Source organism: Coturnix japonica, chromosome 15, assembly GCF_001577835.2.
Source record: "Coturnix japonica isolate 7356 chromosome 15, Coturnix japonica 2.1, whole genome shotgun sequence".
In the NCBI taxonomy this organism is placed as follows: domain Eukaryota; kingdom Metazoa; phylum Chordata; class Aves; order Galliformes; family Phasianidae; genus Coturnix; species Coturnix japonica.
In genome coordinates this window covers 8,383,156-8,402,053 of record NC_029530.1, presented here as the reverse complement: position 1 = coordinate 8,402,053, position 18,898 = coordinate 8,383,156, and the positions used below count along the sequence as shown (strand labels likewise).

Sequence of the window (18,898 nt, the reverse complement as noted above, 5' to 3'; positions counted from 1 at the left end):
ATACTCAAACATAAAGATTACCAGATTATTCAGTCTCACAGATGATACTATTGCTATCTGCCATATACAGAAGAGCATACATTCAACTTAGGAGAGTCTTTAGTTCACTGGAGAAAATTCTGTTGTTACAAAACATAATTCCTCACACCAAATGATAAACCCCACCTGAGAGCCTGCAAACACATAGATGTGCTTATAGTGAAGGTACTGTGGGTTCTCTCTGAGATAAAAAAGCATATCCTGACTTCAGAGCTGCCTCACAAATGTTGGTGAGGAACTGCAAATCCACCTGTGTGGTTGCTAAGGAAACATTTAACTCATAACCTTTCAGAGTTAAAAGTAATTGGCTGGGGATCTCTAGTTCAGTTAACACCATAAGGCTCCAATGAAATCGGTTTTACAGACCACAGTCAGTTTACCAAGTGATGTCCAACTGCAGTATTTCTTTATAACAGATTCTTTCCACTCTAACAGTATTAACTAGAAAATCATTTTCTTAGTTCCGATTTTAAATTTAGAAATCAGACTAACTACAGCAGGGAACCTTCACAGCTGCCTGAAGCTTTACCTCATCGTGTCCCAGCATCCCAAGAAGCACCGTGCTGATGTTCTTCCTAATTGTAGCATCTACTTTTGCACCAGCTCCTCGTGTAACAAACCGCAGTGCTTGCAGCATTGTGTCCCTAGAATTGATCACAACATACAGTCAGAGATTGACCCAATATGTCCCTATCATCCACACTATTGGGTTTACAACCCTTCATTAACAGTAAATAAATCTTACTGTTAATTAAAGGCGATGGGGGAAGGAAATAATCTCAAATTGCTATATATCATATTCATCCTCGCCCCTTATCCTCAATAAGCAGCAAGGCCTGAGACTCCACCTACAGCTTACCTGATGGCAGAGTCATCACTGGATCGAATTCCATTCAGTAGCTCAGTAAAAAGAGGATCCACTTTTACATGGATAACAATAAGTTTACCAAGAGCATCAGCAGCTTTAAGGCGAACAGCACGGTTTGAATCTTGCAGAGCTTTGGTGAAGGTTGTTTGCAGTTGAGGCAAAAATGGTTTCAGGGCAATCTCAACCTTTAACAGAGATAAAAGGAGAAGTGATGGAGTTGAGTATGTAACTGTGGCTAAATATCAAAGCCTGTAAACAGCTTGACTTCTACAACAGTTAATTGTCACAGTAACAAACAGACTTTACTCAGATCTAACACTGCTAAAAGAGGAAAAACACGAAATGATGATTTACAATGAAACATTTCCAATCTATTTTCTGTAGATGGAAACATAAGATTCTACATTGTCAGATGTTCTTTTCAATATAGAGCACTGCATAAAAGCCCAGCTCAGTTCAAATGTGTAAGAAGGTCATCTTCAGACTTCACATTTCACAAAAAGCATCGACACAAAAGAAATTAACTACCTGGTAGTTGTCAATCATGCGAAAGTGAGATGAGCATGTATTTAGCAGTATTTCTAAGAGGTCCAGTGATTGATTCAGTTGTTGGGAGAATACAACCCAATTTTATTGCTGTTCTAGATATTAGATCTACACCAGCTGATATTCTAGCTACATTAAAATGAACGGCAACAGATTTTCTGAAGGCTGCTGTAGAAAATGCTCACAAACTACAGTCAATTACTTTACATCTTACCTTGGCTAAAAGAAGGCTTAATGTTTCAAGCAGAGCCACTTTGACATTCCAGCTGAACCGATCTCCCAAGATACGAATAAGTGGTCCAGTAATGCTCACTACAGATGGTTTAAGAGCTTCCGCAGAAGTCAGCTTAATAACCAGCCCCAAGGCCTTTGCTGCTTCCTCCTTTTGCTCTGGATTACCAGTTAGAACACCTTCACGCAGCACCAGAAGTATAGAAGTCACTCCCTGTCATAACAATTAAACAAGAAAGCTTAGAACCTAAGATGCAAAAAATATGTATCTTATTTTTGTTCCTGTTATATACCAGATGAACAGACTTAAACATTTTCTCTCAATTTCCTGCTGACCTTCAGCTGCCTGCTTCCACATTTACAAAGCTCCTTTTATTCAGTTTGATTTAATGTATCTATGCCTTAGAAAGCCAGTTGCTATGAGGAAAGTGCTGGTGGATGAGGGAATTTTTAAACCATAGAAATTTGGCACAGAAGTCCAGCATTACTCCTCCACAGAATCAGCAATTATGACTTCCAGGCATAACAGAATTGTCAAAGATCTTGTCACAAAAGGAGATGTCTGCAAGGTAATCCAAAAGCACCAACAACCTACAAAAAGTCTCTCCAACACAGGGGTTTTAAATGCTACAGTTTCAGTATTTCTACTACCATAACATAGTATCAATCAGTTTCCCCCCAGAATTAAATAGGGTGGTTGAGATCAAGTCCATTTCTGCATCACACGCTCATTCTGACCCTTTACCTTCTTAGGAATACAAAATCCTGGCACATGCTCGCCTTTGGCCTCGTTCCCTACAACCCGGATGTCCTTGTGTAGGTCCTCAATGAGAGCAAGCTGGTTCCCAGCATCTAATTTCTGCAGGAGAGAGGAGCAAGGCAAAAAGATGAAGTAATATCACAACTTACAGTTCCTTCTGAATTCTCAGTTGCATCATGAGAAGACACTTGTTTCCCACCCATTCCAAAGACCTAACTATTCACTGGCAATGCTGATGCCAAGCTCATCTTACATCTCAAATCTTTGCAGCACTTGCCAACACAGAAGTAGTTTAAGCAGGAGATTCAATTCAGACAGTATTTTACCAGTTATCTCCATTTTCTCCTTGCCAACCACTACCACTGTAAACTTCTGAAGCTGTTTCTTACCTTGGTGATGGAATTAAGTGCGTCCCAGCTCTCATTCAAAACTACAGGATTGGTATCATTAAATAAACGTATCAAGCCTGAAACCAAGCTCTTAAGATGACCCGTGAGGTCTGCTTTTGTCTTGGAGCAGTAGATATTCAGCATGATAGCTGCTGCTTGTCTCATTCCCAGGTCAGGGCTGCGGGTAGCTTCTAGTAAATCTTCAGTTATAATTCTTTGTCCAACATCATCTTCCACAGAAAGGATTACAGACTGGCAATTTGCCATTTCCTAAAGAGTCCAAATTAATTCTACATTAACTCTCAAATAGAATAAAACCAGAGTTAGTCCCAGTTTTCCCTATGCTATCCAGAACATCATCTCTAAGACAAAAGATACAACATATACCACTTGCAAACTTTTGTTTTGGAATAGCTGGTTGCACTGCCATCAAAGGCTTAATTCAGAACCGATTTCCTACTGCTGCCTCCATCCTTGTGCTTACTTAGTAACAAATGTCAGGGGAAAGAAAAAGCCCAAAAACGTTATGAATGGGTCCCCAGTCCAGGAGGAGACGTAGGTACAAAATCAACTCTCAAAATTCAACAAATGACCTGAAAAGTTGCACAAGTGGCTCTACTGCTACAAAAGAGCTGAATTTCAAGAATCAGAGTACCTTTGTCCACCCAGTCTTGCTCACTCTCAGAGACCACAGGTCTCATTAGATAATTCTTTTAATTCAGGCAGTTCAAGTCTTTGTGTCGAGATACTAAATGCAAATACAGCTGTAGGTATATTAGAAACGAACTCAGGGCTAGAAGCTGAGCAGATGGGCATCTGTATCAGACAGGACTCTATCCACAGCATTCTCAGTTCACCAGCCTGTGTGTACATCTATATGCAATCACAGCTCCAGGATGCTTTCTGGAGTCCAAACAATGGATGTTTCTGAAAGTAGTTCAGAAGGAGCACTACATGCAAATAGGAGATTTTCTCCTTTCATCCCTTTAATCTTTCAGTCCTATTTCCCACTAATACATACAAACTTCACCAGACACTCTGACAGTTTCCAAAGAATAAGTAAGCAGAGAATTGTATCTTGTTTGGGCCAAAGAGATTTCTTTAAGGATACAAATGGATTTGGAAAGCATATGTTTTTCAACTCTCAATATACCACCAGGCAAGAAGACTCTGCCTAAAGAAGTCAGTGGATAGAATTAAAGCACACAGCCTGTATATCTAGGGAATACAGACTCGGTGCTGAGAGGTAAACCCAAACCATCTTCAGGCAGCCTGTCATAGCAGAGAGCTGAGCCATGTTACTTGCCAGTTGCTCTTCACTAGTCCCCAGCTTCTCTTTCAGTGCAGACATCATAGCAGGTAGGATGACACTCAAGTGCCTTGTCAGAGCATCCCCTGCCACTGATGAGAGGAAAGCCAGCACACGGGTGTTCACAGGGGGAGTAGTCAGCTAAAAGGCAAAACCAAACAAAAACAAAAATGAGACAAGCAGAAAGTTTCTTCGGGAGGAATCTCAGGTCATTTATAACAGGAAAATTTTTAAGTATGAGTGCGCCACAATGACACAGTTTTGAGCACAGAAACGTTTTGGCAGATTGTTCCAAAGAAAACTGGCAGCAAACACAGGAAGAAGCACAGCTTTTAGACAGAAGTTTAAAATTGGTTTCCAGTTGTACCTTTGGCACCAAATAAGGCAGTACCACACGGCTCTTGACAGCCATAACTTGTTTAAGACCATCCACAGCAAAGTCAGATGTCTCTTCGTTATCCTACAGAGAGAGAAAACAAAAACAGGACGTGATTTGTGACACACCAAGCTAACCCCCTCTTACAAGGTGACAACTCACTGCACGATCATACAACCAACACTCACACAGGTACTTCTACATAAAAGCACTCTCACACTATATAGCTAAACCTAAGCGGAGAAAAAGATGCAACACATCAGGCATGGTGACCAATTTATGGAGGTGACATTTGCAATTCCCTAGCAGAGCCGGATGTAGCAATTCTTAAGTCTATGCTTTAACCACAAAACCTTCCCTACTGATGACAAGCATGACTCCACAGAAGAGACAAAATAGAGATGGGCATTCTTTAGAAGGTCTGCCAGTGCAAATTTCCTTCTCTCTTAAGCTAGTTATTCAAAACCGGTCCTATAACATTACTGATTAAGTAATTGGTTCATGTTGAGCAGTGCTTACCAGCTGCTTCAACAAAAAAGGAAGGATATCTTCAAGAGCTTGATGCCCAATTGTTGAGTGCAACTGTTCAAAGGTTTTAGCTGCAGCCTCTCTCACTTCTTCCAGAGGGTCACACAGTGCTTTTCTCACTGTAGGCACCAGGGACTCTGAGAAAACCAGCACCTAAATACATAGAGATAAAATTACAGGTTATATAAAGCACAATGGACAGATGCATCTCAGTAAAATAGCTAAAAACCTGAATTTGCACAACAGAAACTGAACTGCTATTTGGTTGAAATACAGTGGAAGAAGGATTAATTAAAGATTTGCAGTGTTCTAAGACTGCCTTGTAGATGCTTCTGTGGCTCATAAATGTCAGAACTGTGCAATGTTTTAAATGTACCAGTAGATACAAATACACACATTTGCTTTGACAGCAACTCACATTAGATATAAGCCTTTAATTTAGTCCACAGAATAAGTCCAACACTGTTACTGTATTTTTGCATCTCAGCTGCAAGACTGTATCTGGGAAATGGCAGATTTCACCCTCCTTATTTAACTTACCGCATCCCTGCTGGTGGACTTCATTATCTCACTCAGCCCAATGCAGACTCCTTGCCTTTCATCATTCTTGTCTGACCTCAGGCCATCCTCCAGAATGGGAATGATTTCAGGAAGGATCTTCTCTCCTAACTTTCGGACAAGGTCTCCTAAGGTCCGTGCTGCAACCTGTTAATTAAACTTCGGTAATTACATTTTCTAAATGAGGAAAATAGTTCAGAAGCTGAATTTTGAGCAGATGTTATTTTTTGACTACAAACCACTTTTCCAAGTACAGACAAAAAATGTAGCAATGGAAACGCTATTAAAGTAAGTAGCCATGGAAAAACTGTTCTACTTCCACCACCATTGCCTTTCAGGGAAGAATTCAGATATCCTCTGACCAGTTAAATTCATTATAGCTTTAAAACAATTCAAGTAACAGAATTATCTGCGTTCTTAATCACTTTACAAGATCGCCTGCAGAAACAGGAAAGTATTACTCAATTTCTCACCGTTCGCTTATCGGCACAAGTACTGGCCAAGAATTTCAGCAGAAGCCCAAAGAGTGTTGGCAAAATTTCACGCAGCGTGCGAGGAGTGTTTGAAACTACGATCTTCCAAACGTGTAAAGAAGCTTGACGCACTACCAGCTGGGTGTCAGAACGACCCATGTACAGCCCTGCCAGCACCCTGTTCCTCCTCTCCACACCAAGAGCATTAATAATAGCCTGTATAGAAACATACAGAATTGTGTTAACCACTCCTGAAATTTATAAAAGTAACAGAACACATATTAATCCATTAAGTCTTTCCAGCAAGCTTTTCAAGCTGATTAAAAAACAGACACGACAGACAAGGACAGCTTTACCTTGTTTGATTGGGCTGTCCCGAAGTTGTCATCCTCTGAGGCAGTTTCTGTGGTCATTTTTCCAGTGACTCCTGAGATATGGAATAAAAGATCTCCAAGGAGCTGAACTGAGCTAAACCTGGCAACCAGAAGCACGACAAGTGTTATAGCAGGGTAATTAGACAGGACGTGTCCAAATACAGCAACACGTCAAATACAGATATAAGCAAAATGCAGCGGAAAGAGCTATGTCAGCACTGAAATGCTGTATGGGCTGATAGGTCAGATCATTCTGCCTACGTGACAGTGAAGAAGCATGCTAAAGAAAAAGGGAAAGAATTAATTCCAAACTAAAGGTATCATAGTAATGTATCAAGGAATAGAGTGGCCTCTAAAAAAGCATGAGATATTCACACTATCTCTCTCATCCCAAAAGACATTCACCTGGGATGAGGGCACCCATCAGCACTCAGCTGACACATGCCTTTTAGTAGAGCTAATTTCTAAGCAACTGCTATTAACTGTGAGCGCTCCACTGCACATTTCCATACACAGGACAACAAAAACTTACTCAGCATTTTGAAAAATGAGAAGCAATATGTTAGGACTAAATGTTGCCACATCAACTGCCTCAGGAGTGCTTTTCAGAGTCACTATCAGAACTAATAACCTAGTAAGAATGCATTGCAGATATCAGGAAACCCGATTCACAGCTAGCAGGGCTTCTCAGACTGTAAAGGCATCATATTCAATCCACAGGCACAAAGAGACAGTTGCTTTTGCTTCATATGTGTCTGCATTACTTTTTTTGAGGAACATCAGGAAGTCTGAATCGCAGCATTTCTCTAACCATGAGAATGTCTGTGGATAAGATAGTTATCCCCTACCTTATCCTCCACAAGTCATCAAACAGGCCATCCTCAAGCTGTGGCAGAAGCAGTGCAATGGCTGTCTCTGCATACATACTTATGATCCTCTGGCCAGCACGCAGGGCAGTGTCTCGCACAAACTCATTTTCATCTGCCAGTGCCTGAACAGAGAAAGAAGTGTCTGTGGAAGCTATTTCCTTTCTTTCAGCACAATATACCAACAAGGAAAATAAAATGCTTTTTCTGAGCAACAAGAACTACATGAACTGTAGAGCTGCAAACGGACAAAAGATATTTCAAAAAATTACTACTGGCCACAGACAAAAGACAGCAAGAAAATAATCTGCAAAAGTGACTCATTCATAATTTGAATTAATATAAGTTTGTGGCTATCTTTAGTCCTGCAATGCTGGAAAAGTCTCTGCATGTCACAGAATTAATGGAAATGTTGCTTAAAATACCCTGGTGTCTTCTTTTTGTCCTCTAATAAATACAGCCCTTCATGTTTCTGCTGCATACCTTAAGAATACAAGGGATGATGGGGCCAACGTATGGAATGAACTTGTCTCCAAAAGTAATTGGCAGGTAGTTAAACATCATTATATAACCATCTCGTACATGTGGAGCAATATCCACCTTACTGGCAGTAGCTACAATCTCTGGCATAAGTTTCTCCAGCTTCTCCACCCCTAAACCAGCCATAACTTCAGCCAGACCTGGAGAAAAAAAAAAAGTAACAGAGCTGCTAAACTCAAGAAACACCAACCTAACCTGACTTAACAGGGGAAAGTCTGAGCTCAATATTCACACACAGTCATCCTCACCTTGAGCTGCACCAGATCGGTCCACTGAGCTTTGCTCGTATGTCAGTGTCTCCATCAGCCATGGCAACAAATCCTCAAAGCATGATTCTCCCATACCCTTCACCATGGCTCCCAGTGCCTTTGCAGATACTGTACGTACCTAAGAGACAAGAGAAACAAGAGATTGGCCAAATAGTCAGCCCAATTACGTTTTTACAGGAGATGAGGACAAAGCCCAACATTACGGACTGAAAGACTAACTGTATGAAAAGACTTACTTCAGGTACAGGATCCAGCAGGGAGGCCTTCAGTCCAGGAGTCACACTGGGTAGGTAAGGAGCCAGATCCTGAAACAAACAGCCCAGAGAATAAGAACTAGATTCCAAAATGAGAAAAAAATTCAAATCATCTTTACGTAAAGGGCATTTCAGCCCCTTATTATTAGGGATCATCCTTAGAGTTTTAATCAGTTCCTTTTAGAATCCTATAAATGATTGCACATTTAATTGTTCTTACGTACAAAAAGCAACACTGAAGTCCAAACCATTCAAGACCTTTTTGATGCTCGCTCACAACCTAGCACTTTGCATCCAACATTCTTAACATTTACACAGGGTTTAAACGCAGAGATTATCACCACAAAAATTAAACACCGCTCTTCAGCCTACAGTGAAGTTCTACAAATGCTTTTTAAACAAATTTGGGATCCATTTGTGAGCAACTGATCTTTGTTTCACCTGTAGTGGCTTTGCTTCTTTCTTTGTTATTTTGTTTACAGTAAAAATCAAAGGACTATTTTTCAGGGATATATCTGGTAATACATATATGAACAGAGTACAAAGCTGACAAACACCTCAGAATTTACACTGTACTTATAGCCACTTTCTGTTCATTTACATATATTTAATTAAAGAACCTGCTTGGATTCTGGTACTGTCTGCCCTAAATGCTTTCCTGTTCTTCTCCATGGTAAATACAGCATACAGAGAGCTTTTTTGGTACTGTACCTTCTGATCAGTCAATGAGTACATGTTCCCAATAATCTGGGCAGCCATTTTCCTGGTGTCTGTAGAACGATCTTGAAAAGCTCTCTGAACAATTGGCATAATAAGCGCTAAGGATGGAGCATCGATGAAATGGACAAATTTGGTATCCAGTAGAGTCTGCAGACACTTTTGGGTCTTCCTGGAGGGGTCAGTGAGAGCATCCAACAGAACTGGAGCGATTGCTGAGTGTTTTTTAAAAGGAGAGAAAATAATTTATTTGTACATAAACCAAAAAGGCACATCCGAGTGAGACGGTGTTCTCTCACATGGTGTCTTACATCCTTTTAAATCATTCAGAGGCACAGGAACAGAGAAAACCCTATCGATGTTAAATGACAAAGCAGAAGGGAATATTCAAAAAACTTTGAAGCAGAAAGCTGCTGTGAAGCTTTCACACTATACTGTTCTAGGAGCAGTTCTGTTTCTGTAGAGGTTCAGATTTAATCCCAAATGTAACAAAGATAAAACTTTGCTATTATAAACTATGGTAGTGTCAGGACTGCTGTTTGCCATTAGAGATACAGACAATTCTTACCAAGGATCTCTGGATTTCTGATGACGGACCCAATCTGCCTGAGGGCTTGCTGACCTGCATTCTGCACCTTCACATGAGAATCTGTGAGCACTTCAGTAAGTTTTGGCACAATATTGGGTAAACAGGAGGAGAGCTGTTTGGGAGCACAGTATGCCATAGCTCCCAGCAGTTCCACTGACCCTGTGAATGAAATATGCAAAAAGAAAGAAAAAAAAATCACAAAGTAATACACAGCATTAAGAAGAAATGCTAACAGAGGATTATGTTCATGTCAAGTTTAAATATACAAGTGGTCTGACCAGTCAGAGAACACACACAATGGCTGAAATGCATCAAGTCACTCTGTGCCACCTGAAAATAAAAAAAAACATTATCTACTTTTGTACTAAAGAAGGTGTGGATGGGAAACAAAAATCCACTTTTTGAAAAACTTCTGGAGAGATAAGGAATAAATATTGCTTCTTGTATCTGTTAGGGGAAGAAATTGTTCTAATGTGTCAGGAAGCTCATTTGTATTTCTAAAAGCTGTATGCTTCCAGTCCCCTTATGAGACAGTAAACTATCAGACTCATATCAAAGTTGTCAGTAAGGATGAAGGAATAAGCAAGGAGAATGACAATAAAATGAACTGTAAGCTGTACTCAGTCATGTCAGTCAGCTACTGGTTCATACCAGCTTTGGTTCTCCAAGATTCCTCTTCTAGTGCAGCAAGAAGCGATGGCAAAACCAGCTTCACTCCATGAGTACTCAGGTTGCTCATCACTGCTTTGGCACAGTCATCTGCAGCCTTCAAGGAGAAGAGAACATTTATAAGGTCTGTCACATCACATTTTCCTTCCTCCCTCAAAGAACCACGGAAACAAAGCCTTCATGTAAAATAGTGCCTGAGGAAGCTGGCGTTGCTCAGTCTGGAGAAGAGAAGGCTGTGGGAAGACCTCATTGTGGCCTTTCAATGGTTACAGGGAGATTACAAACAGGAGGGAAATCAACTTTTTTACCAAGGTAGATAGCAATAGGACAAAGAGAGAATGGTTTTAAACTAAAGAGGGGAAGATTTAGATTAGATGTCAGGGGGAAGTTTTTCACTGAGGTGCTGGACCAGGCTGCCCAAATGGGTAGTGGATGCCCCTGGAGTTGTTAAAGACCAGACTGGATGGGGCCCTGGGCAATCTGCTCTAGTAACTGATCTAGTGGTTAGCAACCCTGCCTGCAGCACAGGGTGATGATCTTTGAGGTCCCTTCCAACCCAAGCCATTCTATGATTCTAATGGCCACTGAAATAAGATGTTTTCCATTATTAAATCAAGTTATATTAGTGGTGTTTCAAGGCAAATGTTACTTTCTCAATTTGTCCATTATAAACAGTATTCATACCCTCAATTTCTGCTTTCTCCTAACGCTGCGTGCTCTCAAAATTTGCAGTCTCTTACCTCTCGCACATACTGGTTTCCATCTCCAAAACAAAGCAACAAGTGAGGTAGCACATGAACCACATAGGGCTCAAAGAGCTTTCCAAGCATGCTGCAGAGCATCTCAAAGGCAAACAGAGCCCCTAAATAAAGAAAAAGGATAGTCAGAAGAGAACACTTAATTTAATGGGAAGGAAGAGAAAATACAATTTGCCAGATATCTGTAGAATTTCTCCAAAAACTCTCAGATCCCACAAACTATAAAATTCTCACACTCCTGCACTTGTGGCAAGAGCTGTGTTGGCCATTTGTGATCTCAGAAAGGACAGCAAAAGGTCTAATAGTATTGAAAACATACTCTGAGTCCTACTTAGGTAAGCAATATGGATGGGAAACACTCAGCAGCAAAACTTAAAACTATGCTCTGAAATCCCCCCCTGGACCTGCTGCAGAAGAATATGTAATGCCTTTCAAGAGGCAGAAGCCCACCTTGCAACACCTGCCTTCGAAAACAGCAGGGATGAGTGCAAGCATATTGTCTTGGACCAGTTAACCTCCCATCATAATGTAAATAGACCAATTTTAGGACACAATCAATGGCATCATGGCAAACAGCCCCCATTTCCTACTCTGCAAACTTTTGTAACTACAGGAAAAAGAAATACAAGTGTCACCCAATATAGTCACAGTGGTAGAAGAAACAAGGGAAATGTGAAGTGTTCAGAATAAAAAGCTCTTGTTCCTTACCCTCCCGCCGACGAAAGTTCTTCTTGTCTTGGATAGCATCAGTCAGAGTGGTCATCATCTCTTGCTGCTTGAGAGAAAGGATGCCAAGGCCTTTCACTAGACCTGCCAGTCCATAAGCTGCACCTTTGCGCTCTGCATATTTATCAGACTCTAAAAGCAGCTGCATTAGCTTCTGTATCATTCCTCCTGCATCTTCCTTAATTGCAGGCACCAGTGGGGGAAGACAGCTTGCCACTGACTCCTGAACCTGTAAAACAATTCAAATCATCAGATCCCAAAATGTTCATAACTAACATAACTTCCTCTTGGACCGCACCTACAATGAGAAATTCCTGTCGCTAGAGTCATTTTTCATCTCTCTGACATCACAGTGTTCACCTGCCTCTACAAGGGATGTGGAAACTCCTCCAAAACAGCACCCACCTGCTGAGATGGTGTGGACAAGGCTGCAATCAGTTTGCCAACAATTGGTTTCACTTTAGGGTCACTTTTGTCCAGATGTTTTGCCAGTGAACCCATCAGGATGACCACACTCTGCCTGACAGCATCATAACTGGCATCATTAGGAGCATTTTTCAGGAACTCTTCGAACACTGGCAAGAGAGAGTTAACACTGTCCTGAAAAACAAAACCACAGAACTTGCCACTGGAGTCCACTCAGAATGAGATTTGCTACGCTCAGTGGACTTGTTTGTTCTTCTCTGAGCCAACAAACCGAACAATCAGACAGTATTTACAGTTCATTTAATATGTCACATCACATAAAATCTTGAGCCATTCTGACAGGCAACAAATATTTCCTGCTAGATAGAAGTTAGCTCTTGAAAATTAGATCCCCAAGCCCATCAGCACAATGTTCTACCAGAAATAATGCAAGCTAGCCTAAACACCAGAGCCTGCTCTTTTGTTTGCTCTATTCCCAAAGGGAGATCAGAAAAGTAAAGAAAACCTCTCACTACTTTTCTAAGAGACAGAGGGGAAGACTGAATATTATGAAAACACTCCACTGGTCTTCACCTGTAGGGAGAAGTCATAAAGGCAGCTGTAAGACATGAGTGAAAAATGACCAGACACTGAGCTTAACAGCAACGTAGAGCACTGTCCAAAAGAGGTGACTGGCACATTTAAGGAAACCACATGCCAAACAATTTACATTCCCTAAAACTCCCTCATTTAATAAATGGCTGGAGAAGAGCCAACAGCCAGCATGGAGATCATTTTCAGTTCTCTGAGAGACTTCAGTTGTTTTGCAGTTTAATTAAGCCAACCATCAGCAAGCTTTCAAGTTTAGCTCCCCAGGAGGTCTGAAAGGGAAATCTCACCTTCCCAGAATTAAAAGACCTGTGGTATGATTTCACTTCTATTACTCTAAATATATGCCATATTAACTCCTGTTAATTCGAGCCTATTTATTTCTATAGCAATGACTAAGAATCAGTCAGCCCTAGTCACTACCACTGTTGAACAAAAAGTCCATACTATACAAAAGGTTCAGATGTTACAAGCAACAACACCCTCCCAGCAAAAACAAAAACAGTTATCTATAGGCTTCAGTACAGTATTTACATTTTCATTCCACCTGTTCCCACTGATAAAGAAGTGTTCAAACTTACTTTGCCATGAGTGTTGAGCGTTGAAAGAGCTGCATCCAACATGCATTTCCTGACTTCAGGATTGCGATCATTCAGAGCATCTGGTACAAAAAACTGAAAGAGTGGCTTCACCTGAGAACTGTCCAGATGCTCTGAGAGCTTGTTAAGGGCCAAAGCAATGCCACACCTGTAAAGATGTTGAGTTGTGTGAGCTTACTGAGCTTTTTAAAGCATTTGCTTGAGGTCACAATCACACTTGCTATCAGCAATTCATTACAGAAATTAAGAGAGAACTGTCCAAGCAATATGCATTTTGTTTCATAACCCCATGCTGCAGGTTCTCCAGAGGACAACAATCCTTCAGCCACATAATGGCTGTTATGCTGATTAAGCATTACAGACACTTGGGCCAACACATAGACAAACGTTAGGATCACTTCATCTACTGCTGAAATACAGCAGCTGTATAGCAGCATACATCAGCAATAAAGAAGAGATTAATTTAAGATAGCAAACAAGATGTTCTGCCATTACACCTGTACAGGGCATAGAACAAAAAGTAATTATGCAAACTAGAATTTGTTCAGTTCATTAAGGCTATCACAGCTGCTTGCTACTCTTGAAACAATCAATTGCCCATACAGAGGTGAGAATCCAGTAATGTGACAAATTCACACTGATAGGGCAAGTCTGTTCTTACCAGAAGGGCACCCTATATTTTGATGGAACTCAGAGCACCTCAATTTGGTGTGCACAGCCTGCTTGGGAGGCACAAATACTCTTTACCAGAAGGAACTATGAAAACAGCAAGTTAATAAACCTGCCTGTATTTTGCTCCTTGAACTTTCCCTTATTAATACACCGCCTGACTGTATAAATAAAAACCTGGAACACTGCATCTGAACGGACAGGAAGTGATGAGATAAATCTGAAGATAACTGTACCTTGCTTCCCACTGGTCAGGTGGTGATTCAGATATCACTCGTCCCAAAGCATCCAAAACTGGAGGCGGCCTCTGCAAAGAGGAAACTTTCATCAGAATGCTTTTTCCAAGGACACATACACAGAGGATGCTGGCAGGCATACTTGCTATGCCCTTTTAAAAGTACTGCTGAGGTATGATACCATGAGAAAAGAAAAGCAGAGAGATAGTTCTGCATCAAAAAGAGCCCCCGTGGCTCTATGCCACAGTCTTCTATCACCTAAAGCATATCATCCAACTGTGCAATGTTGCCACTGCTTGCTGGTAACTTGAGGATAGATACATTAAAGTTTGTGATAAGCTCAAACACAGCAACAGAAAGCTTCACATATATCCTCCAGGCAGACAAGGGGAAAAATGATTATTAAAAGATAAAAAAAACAGAGCACAAGCTTGGGCCTCTCAATCCTTTGGGACATGCATACTTACATAGAGCTTCTCCTGGTAAATCTCTGTAAGTTTATTCATAACCTCTGCTGCCTGGTTTTGATACTGAGCTACAGCTTTGGAAAGAGCTTCGGCACCTGCTTGTCGTACTGCCTCTTCATGGTAGATGACATCCTTGATCAGCAGAGAGCAGAGATCAGGCTGCAGTTCCAGACCCATGGACTCCCACAACCTGCAGCACACACAGAGGTGATGAATCACCTTTCAGCTAGAGAAGCCACTGCCACGTGCAGTACAAGGCTGACCTAGAGCTGCCCTCCACCTCTGGGAGGCAAACTCCTTGCCTGTGAAGCTTCACAAGGAGAGAGATCTAAACAGCCGCAAAAATCTCTCACCTCTCTGCCAGTTTCTGAATCTCATCTTCCACATCAAACTTTACGACCCAAAGGCGACGCAACAGATTTAATCCATTCTTTTCATCACTGTCTGGGGTTGGTAGAACCATCTGTAGCTCCATCAGTCCCTGGATTAATTAAAGGAGAATCAGTGTAAACATCTGATTTTAGAAACAGACGCTTTAAAACACTTAAAACTTTTGCCAAGTCAAGCTCTTTTTTGGTTAGAAGTGTCAGAATTCATGTCCATGCGTGCAGCACACTGACAGTGCTGATCCAAGACATTGTACTGCAAATAGCTAAGATGATACAACTTAAGAATAGTGATCCATTTTCAATGTGCAGAGACATGAGCAGGCACTAGGTTGTGCTCTGGTGACTACAGGCTTTTCTGCTTCTAAGTGCAGAGAAGCTATTTCAGAAGAGCTGAGCAGAAATTAGTTTCACGGCAAAGCAAAGAAAGAATACACCTGGTGTTTGTATTTTAACCTTCTTGAAGTGACTAAGCCTGAAGCCTTCCTAAAACACCAGGGCCAATACAGAAAAAGCAATTTTTTGACAGTTTTATCCTTATAAGTCTAAACTCTACGCAGTTCAAAATAGAAAACATTTAACCATCGTAACAACACTGTTAACAAAATAAAGGTGTGAGCAGACCCAGAGTACATCACGCTCAAGCTCTAGTTAGATGATTATTGTTCCACAGCTACTGCCTCCTCCTGCAGACACACTGCCCATTAACTACCATCACAGCTGAAACCTCTCCAACAGAGCTGGAGAAGACTCACTTCCCAAAAATTAAGGAATTCAGTGTGACTATGAATGCTTTCCACCTACTCTGAGAGCTGCATCTCGAACATTCATGCACGGAGACTGCAGGGCCTGAAGTAACACATCAATCTCCTCTTGTTCTGCATAGGCACAGCCATCCTCTCCACTGCTACTCGTGCACACCAAGGTCAGTGCATTGGAAGCCAAGACCTGAAATATCATGAGTAGGTATAAGAGATTCCGCAACTGCCCTCTTTTCAATTCATCCAAGCGAGCACAGGGTGGGATGTGAGTGTTATCACAAGAGAAGAAATTCTGAAAGAATGGTGACAAGGCTTCAGGATGACAACAGGAACTGAAGAGTTCAATCCAACCCTCGGCCTTTTTGTCACTATTGGTCTTACTGACCTTAGAATTAACATTACTGCTGGCCACTGATTTTCTTTGACCAAGCAAAGCCTTAGAGGAGAAATAAAATAACACCTGTGGAAAACTGAACAGTATGTTTTGATGCAGAAAACTTACAGGGAAAAAAAACAACAAATATTTTATTCCAGGAAAAATACTGTAAACACAGGAGATGAAGAACATATATATATATATATATATCAACCACTATCCCCTGACTTTTTAATCTGGTGGATATATTTCCCTCAGTCCAATGCTGATGCAGCTGAGGCAGAATCCTGACTGTGGTTATGAAGCTGAGGACTCACCTGTAACCGTGGAGAGCCTGTTGCTATCACTTGGGTCAGCAGAAGCAGCATGTCCCGTCGAGGCAGCAACTCTGGGCCATTCTGAAAGGGGAGGTGGGGAGAAAAAGTCTTATATCTTGGGACTCCAAAGCACTTCACCCGTGTATGGAACGACTTATTTAAGAACTGATAAAAAACTGAGGCTGACACACACAGCCATAAATCAAACAACCTCACTTTGTTAAGTGACAGCTCTCACTTACCTCATCTACCAGCAAAGCCTGGCCCTTCATTGATGATCTCAGCTGAGCATGAACTGCGAGGATCTGCAGAATCTTGACCAGGAATTCCTCCTTATCTTCACTGTCATGGGATGTCTCAGTCATAACAGTCTTCAGGAGAGGAAAGACGAGGGAAAATGCTGGAGCTGATAATGGGGCAGCACCTGCGAGAAGGAGAAACAATCCTATAAGCAGAGCTGTTCAAAGCTATGTCAAAATACTGGCTGAGGTCAATCTCCATCCCAGGTTGGACAGAGTTCTGGACAGCCTGATGTATTGGTTGACAACCCTGTCCACAGCACTGGGGTTGGAACATGATGATCTTTAAAGCTCCTTTCTAACCCAAGCCATTCAAAGACTCCATGAAAATGAGCACTTTAGTAGATTCAAACATACATGGCCATCTCCAACCTTCTGTACAAACATGCTAAGTAGACAGACATGCGAAGCTTTGGATTTGTCTATCTTAGATGTACTTGGAGGAGGAGACAACAAAATTAAATTCACCAGGGTTAAAAATTGCAAATCTAGTATTTAAATTACGTTGTTGGAATATGTGAATGAACTCCCTGAGAATTCAGATGAATTAAACTGGAAAAGAAAAAAAATACAGTTCATTTTATTGAGAATTCACACAAGGATCTGATACAAGTTAACTAACTCACTGTTAGAATGGCTTTGTCACAAAATAACAGCTCATTTGCCAGCTGTATTCCCTTCAAACACTTCCTACAAACCCAGCTAACCTGTTACTCCAGCCTGCCTTCGGAATCTTGAGAAAGAGGTTTCCCTAATGCTGTACAAGGCTCAAACTCTCTTCTGCTTGGAAAAAATTAAGGCTATTGGGTTCCTGTTGTTAAAGAATTTGATCCTTTCTTCTCACAGGGGGTTGGCTATTGGGCATAACAAATGCTCATCCCAATCCTCCAGTTAGTCCAAAGCAAAAAGTCTAAGGAAAATCTGAATACCACATTAAAAAAGAATGAATGAATGATTCTTTTTGTTTCAGATAAGCTGTCAACATCACTCACCATCTGGGTATAGGTATCAAATATATAAAATATGTAGGTTAGCAAAAATATTCTTGAACATATGCCTCTGTGACTCCACTGGAGATTTTGTATATATACATATAGTTCAAACTAAAGGAGTGGATATCTAAAGAAAAGGGCTTTTTCCAACACCCCATCTGCACTGTCAGAGAACATTATACATTTCTGAGATGCAGATGAAGAGCACTGCAGATACAATACTGCAGTATTAGTCAGCCTATGTAGGGCATGGATACTGCAAAAGTAGTTCAAAGGAAAGATTTCAAATACCAAACACCCTGTGAGCTTTCAACTATCTAACATGAAAATCTTAGCTAAAAAATCTGCAGATGAGGGATTTTTCTTTGCTATTTGCTTTTTTTTGTTTCTTAAGTTATTGGCCAGATATTTTTTTGGCTTAAGCAAGAGTCCTGCTGCATGCAGCAAGGAGAAGGCTTTATCTGAGAAGATTAACATTCTCTTAATGCACAGTAGCTGTTTCTGACCAATATGAAATGACTTTGAATTGTATCTTGTCATGTCAGCAATAAATGGCATTTTTCCATCAGCATTATAAAGACGTTTGGTTTCTCTGAAGCCTCTTGGTAACCGAAGAAACCAACCCCTACTGAACAGTATTGTAGTACTGCACTCAGAAGTGTTTTAAGAACTTTCAGGAAAATCATTTGCAAATACAATTTGAGTTGCCCAACTAAGTATGAGTGAACCTCTTGCCTTCTATTCCAGGGGAAGTAAAATAAATAGAAATAAGAAAAGCAGGCAGTAACCAGTAGGAAATACAGAAGGAGGAGCATTGAAAATACTTGCAGTACTGTCTGGAAATAAGCAAGCAAAAAGATTCAAATGTTAATGAATCTGCATTTACTATGGAAATAAACATCACAGCAGAGACACTGAATTATCACCAAAATGCTTAGCGCTG

The 18,898-nt window shown here is 40.9% G+C and overlaps 1 protein-coding gene across 4 annotated transcripts in view; it reads right to left on the bottom strand.

Moving 5' to 3' along the window:
- The window catches only part of GCN1 (GCN1 activator of EIF2AK4), a 38,725-nt gene that overhangs the window by 4,834 nt on the left and 14,993 nt on the right, over positions 1-18,898 (bottom strand). For all 4 annotated transcript variants that reach the window (XM_015877953.1, XM_015877955.1, XM_015877954.1 and 1 more), the window contains exons 26-53: positions 16,907-17,088; positions 16,665-16,745; positions 16,015-16,158; positions 15,178-15,305; positions 14,825-15,014; positions 14,358-14,428; positions 13,435-13,600; positions 12,245-12,439; positions 11,822-12,068; positions 11,096-11,217; positions 10,338-10,452; positions 9,666-9,845; positions 9,092-9,312; positions 8,363-8,431; positions 8,106-8,244; positions 7,801-7,997; positions 7,300-7,442; positions 6,434-6,551; positions 6,078-6,293; positions 5,587-5,751; positions 5,038-5,199; positions 4,510-4,602; positions 4,140-4,283; positions 2,834-3,103; positions 2,430-2,543; positions 1,668-1,898; positions 899-1,092; positions 569-683 (exon numbers count right to left, since the gene is read on the bottom strand). In XM_015877953.1, the coding sequence (XP_015733439.1) occupies positions 569-683; positions 899-1,092; positions 1,668-1,898; positions 2,430-2,543; positions 2,834-3,103; positions 4,140-4,283; positions 4,510-4,602; positions 5,038-5,199; positions 5,587-5,751; positions 6,078-6,293; positions 6,434-6,551; positions 7,300-7,442; positions 7,801-7,997; positions 8,106-8,244; positions 8,363-8,431; positions 9,092-9,312; positions 9,666-9,845; positions 10,338-10,452; positions 11,096-11,217; positions 11,822-12,068; positions 12,245-12,439; positions 13,435-13,600; positions 14,358-14,428; positions 14,825-15,014; positions 15,178-15,305; positions 16,015-16,158; positions 16,665-16,745; positions 16,907-17,088 (4,412 nt within the window). The remainder of the gene's footprint in view (positions 1-568; positions 684-898; positions 1,093-1,667; positions 1,899-2,429; positions 2,544-2,833; positions 3,104-4,139; positions 4,284-4,509; positions 4,603-5,037; positions 5,200-5,586; positions 5,752-6,077; positions 6,294-6,433; positions 6,552-7,299; positions 7,443-7,800; positions 7,998-8,105; positions 8,245-8,362; positions 8,432-9,091; positions 9,313-9,665; positions 9,846-10,337; positions 10,453-11,095; positions 11,218-11,821; positions 12,069-12,244; positions 12,440-13,434; positions 13,601-14,357; positions 14,429-14,824; positions 15,015-15,177; positions 15,306-16,014; positions 16,159-16,664; positions 16,746-16,906; positions 17,089-18,898) is intronic.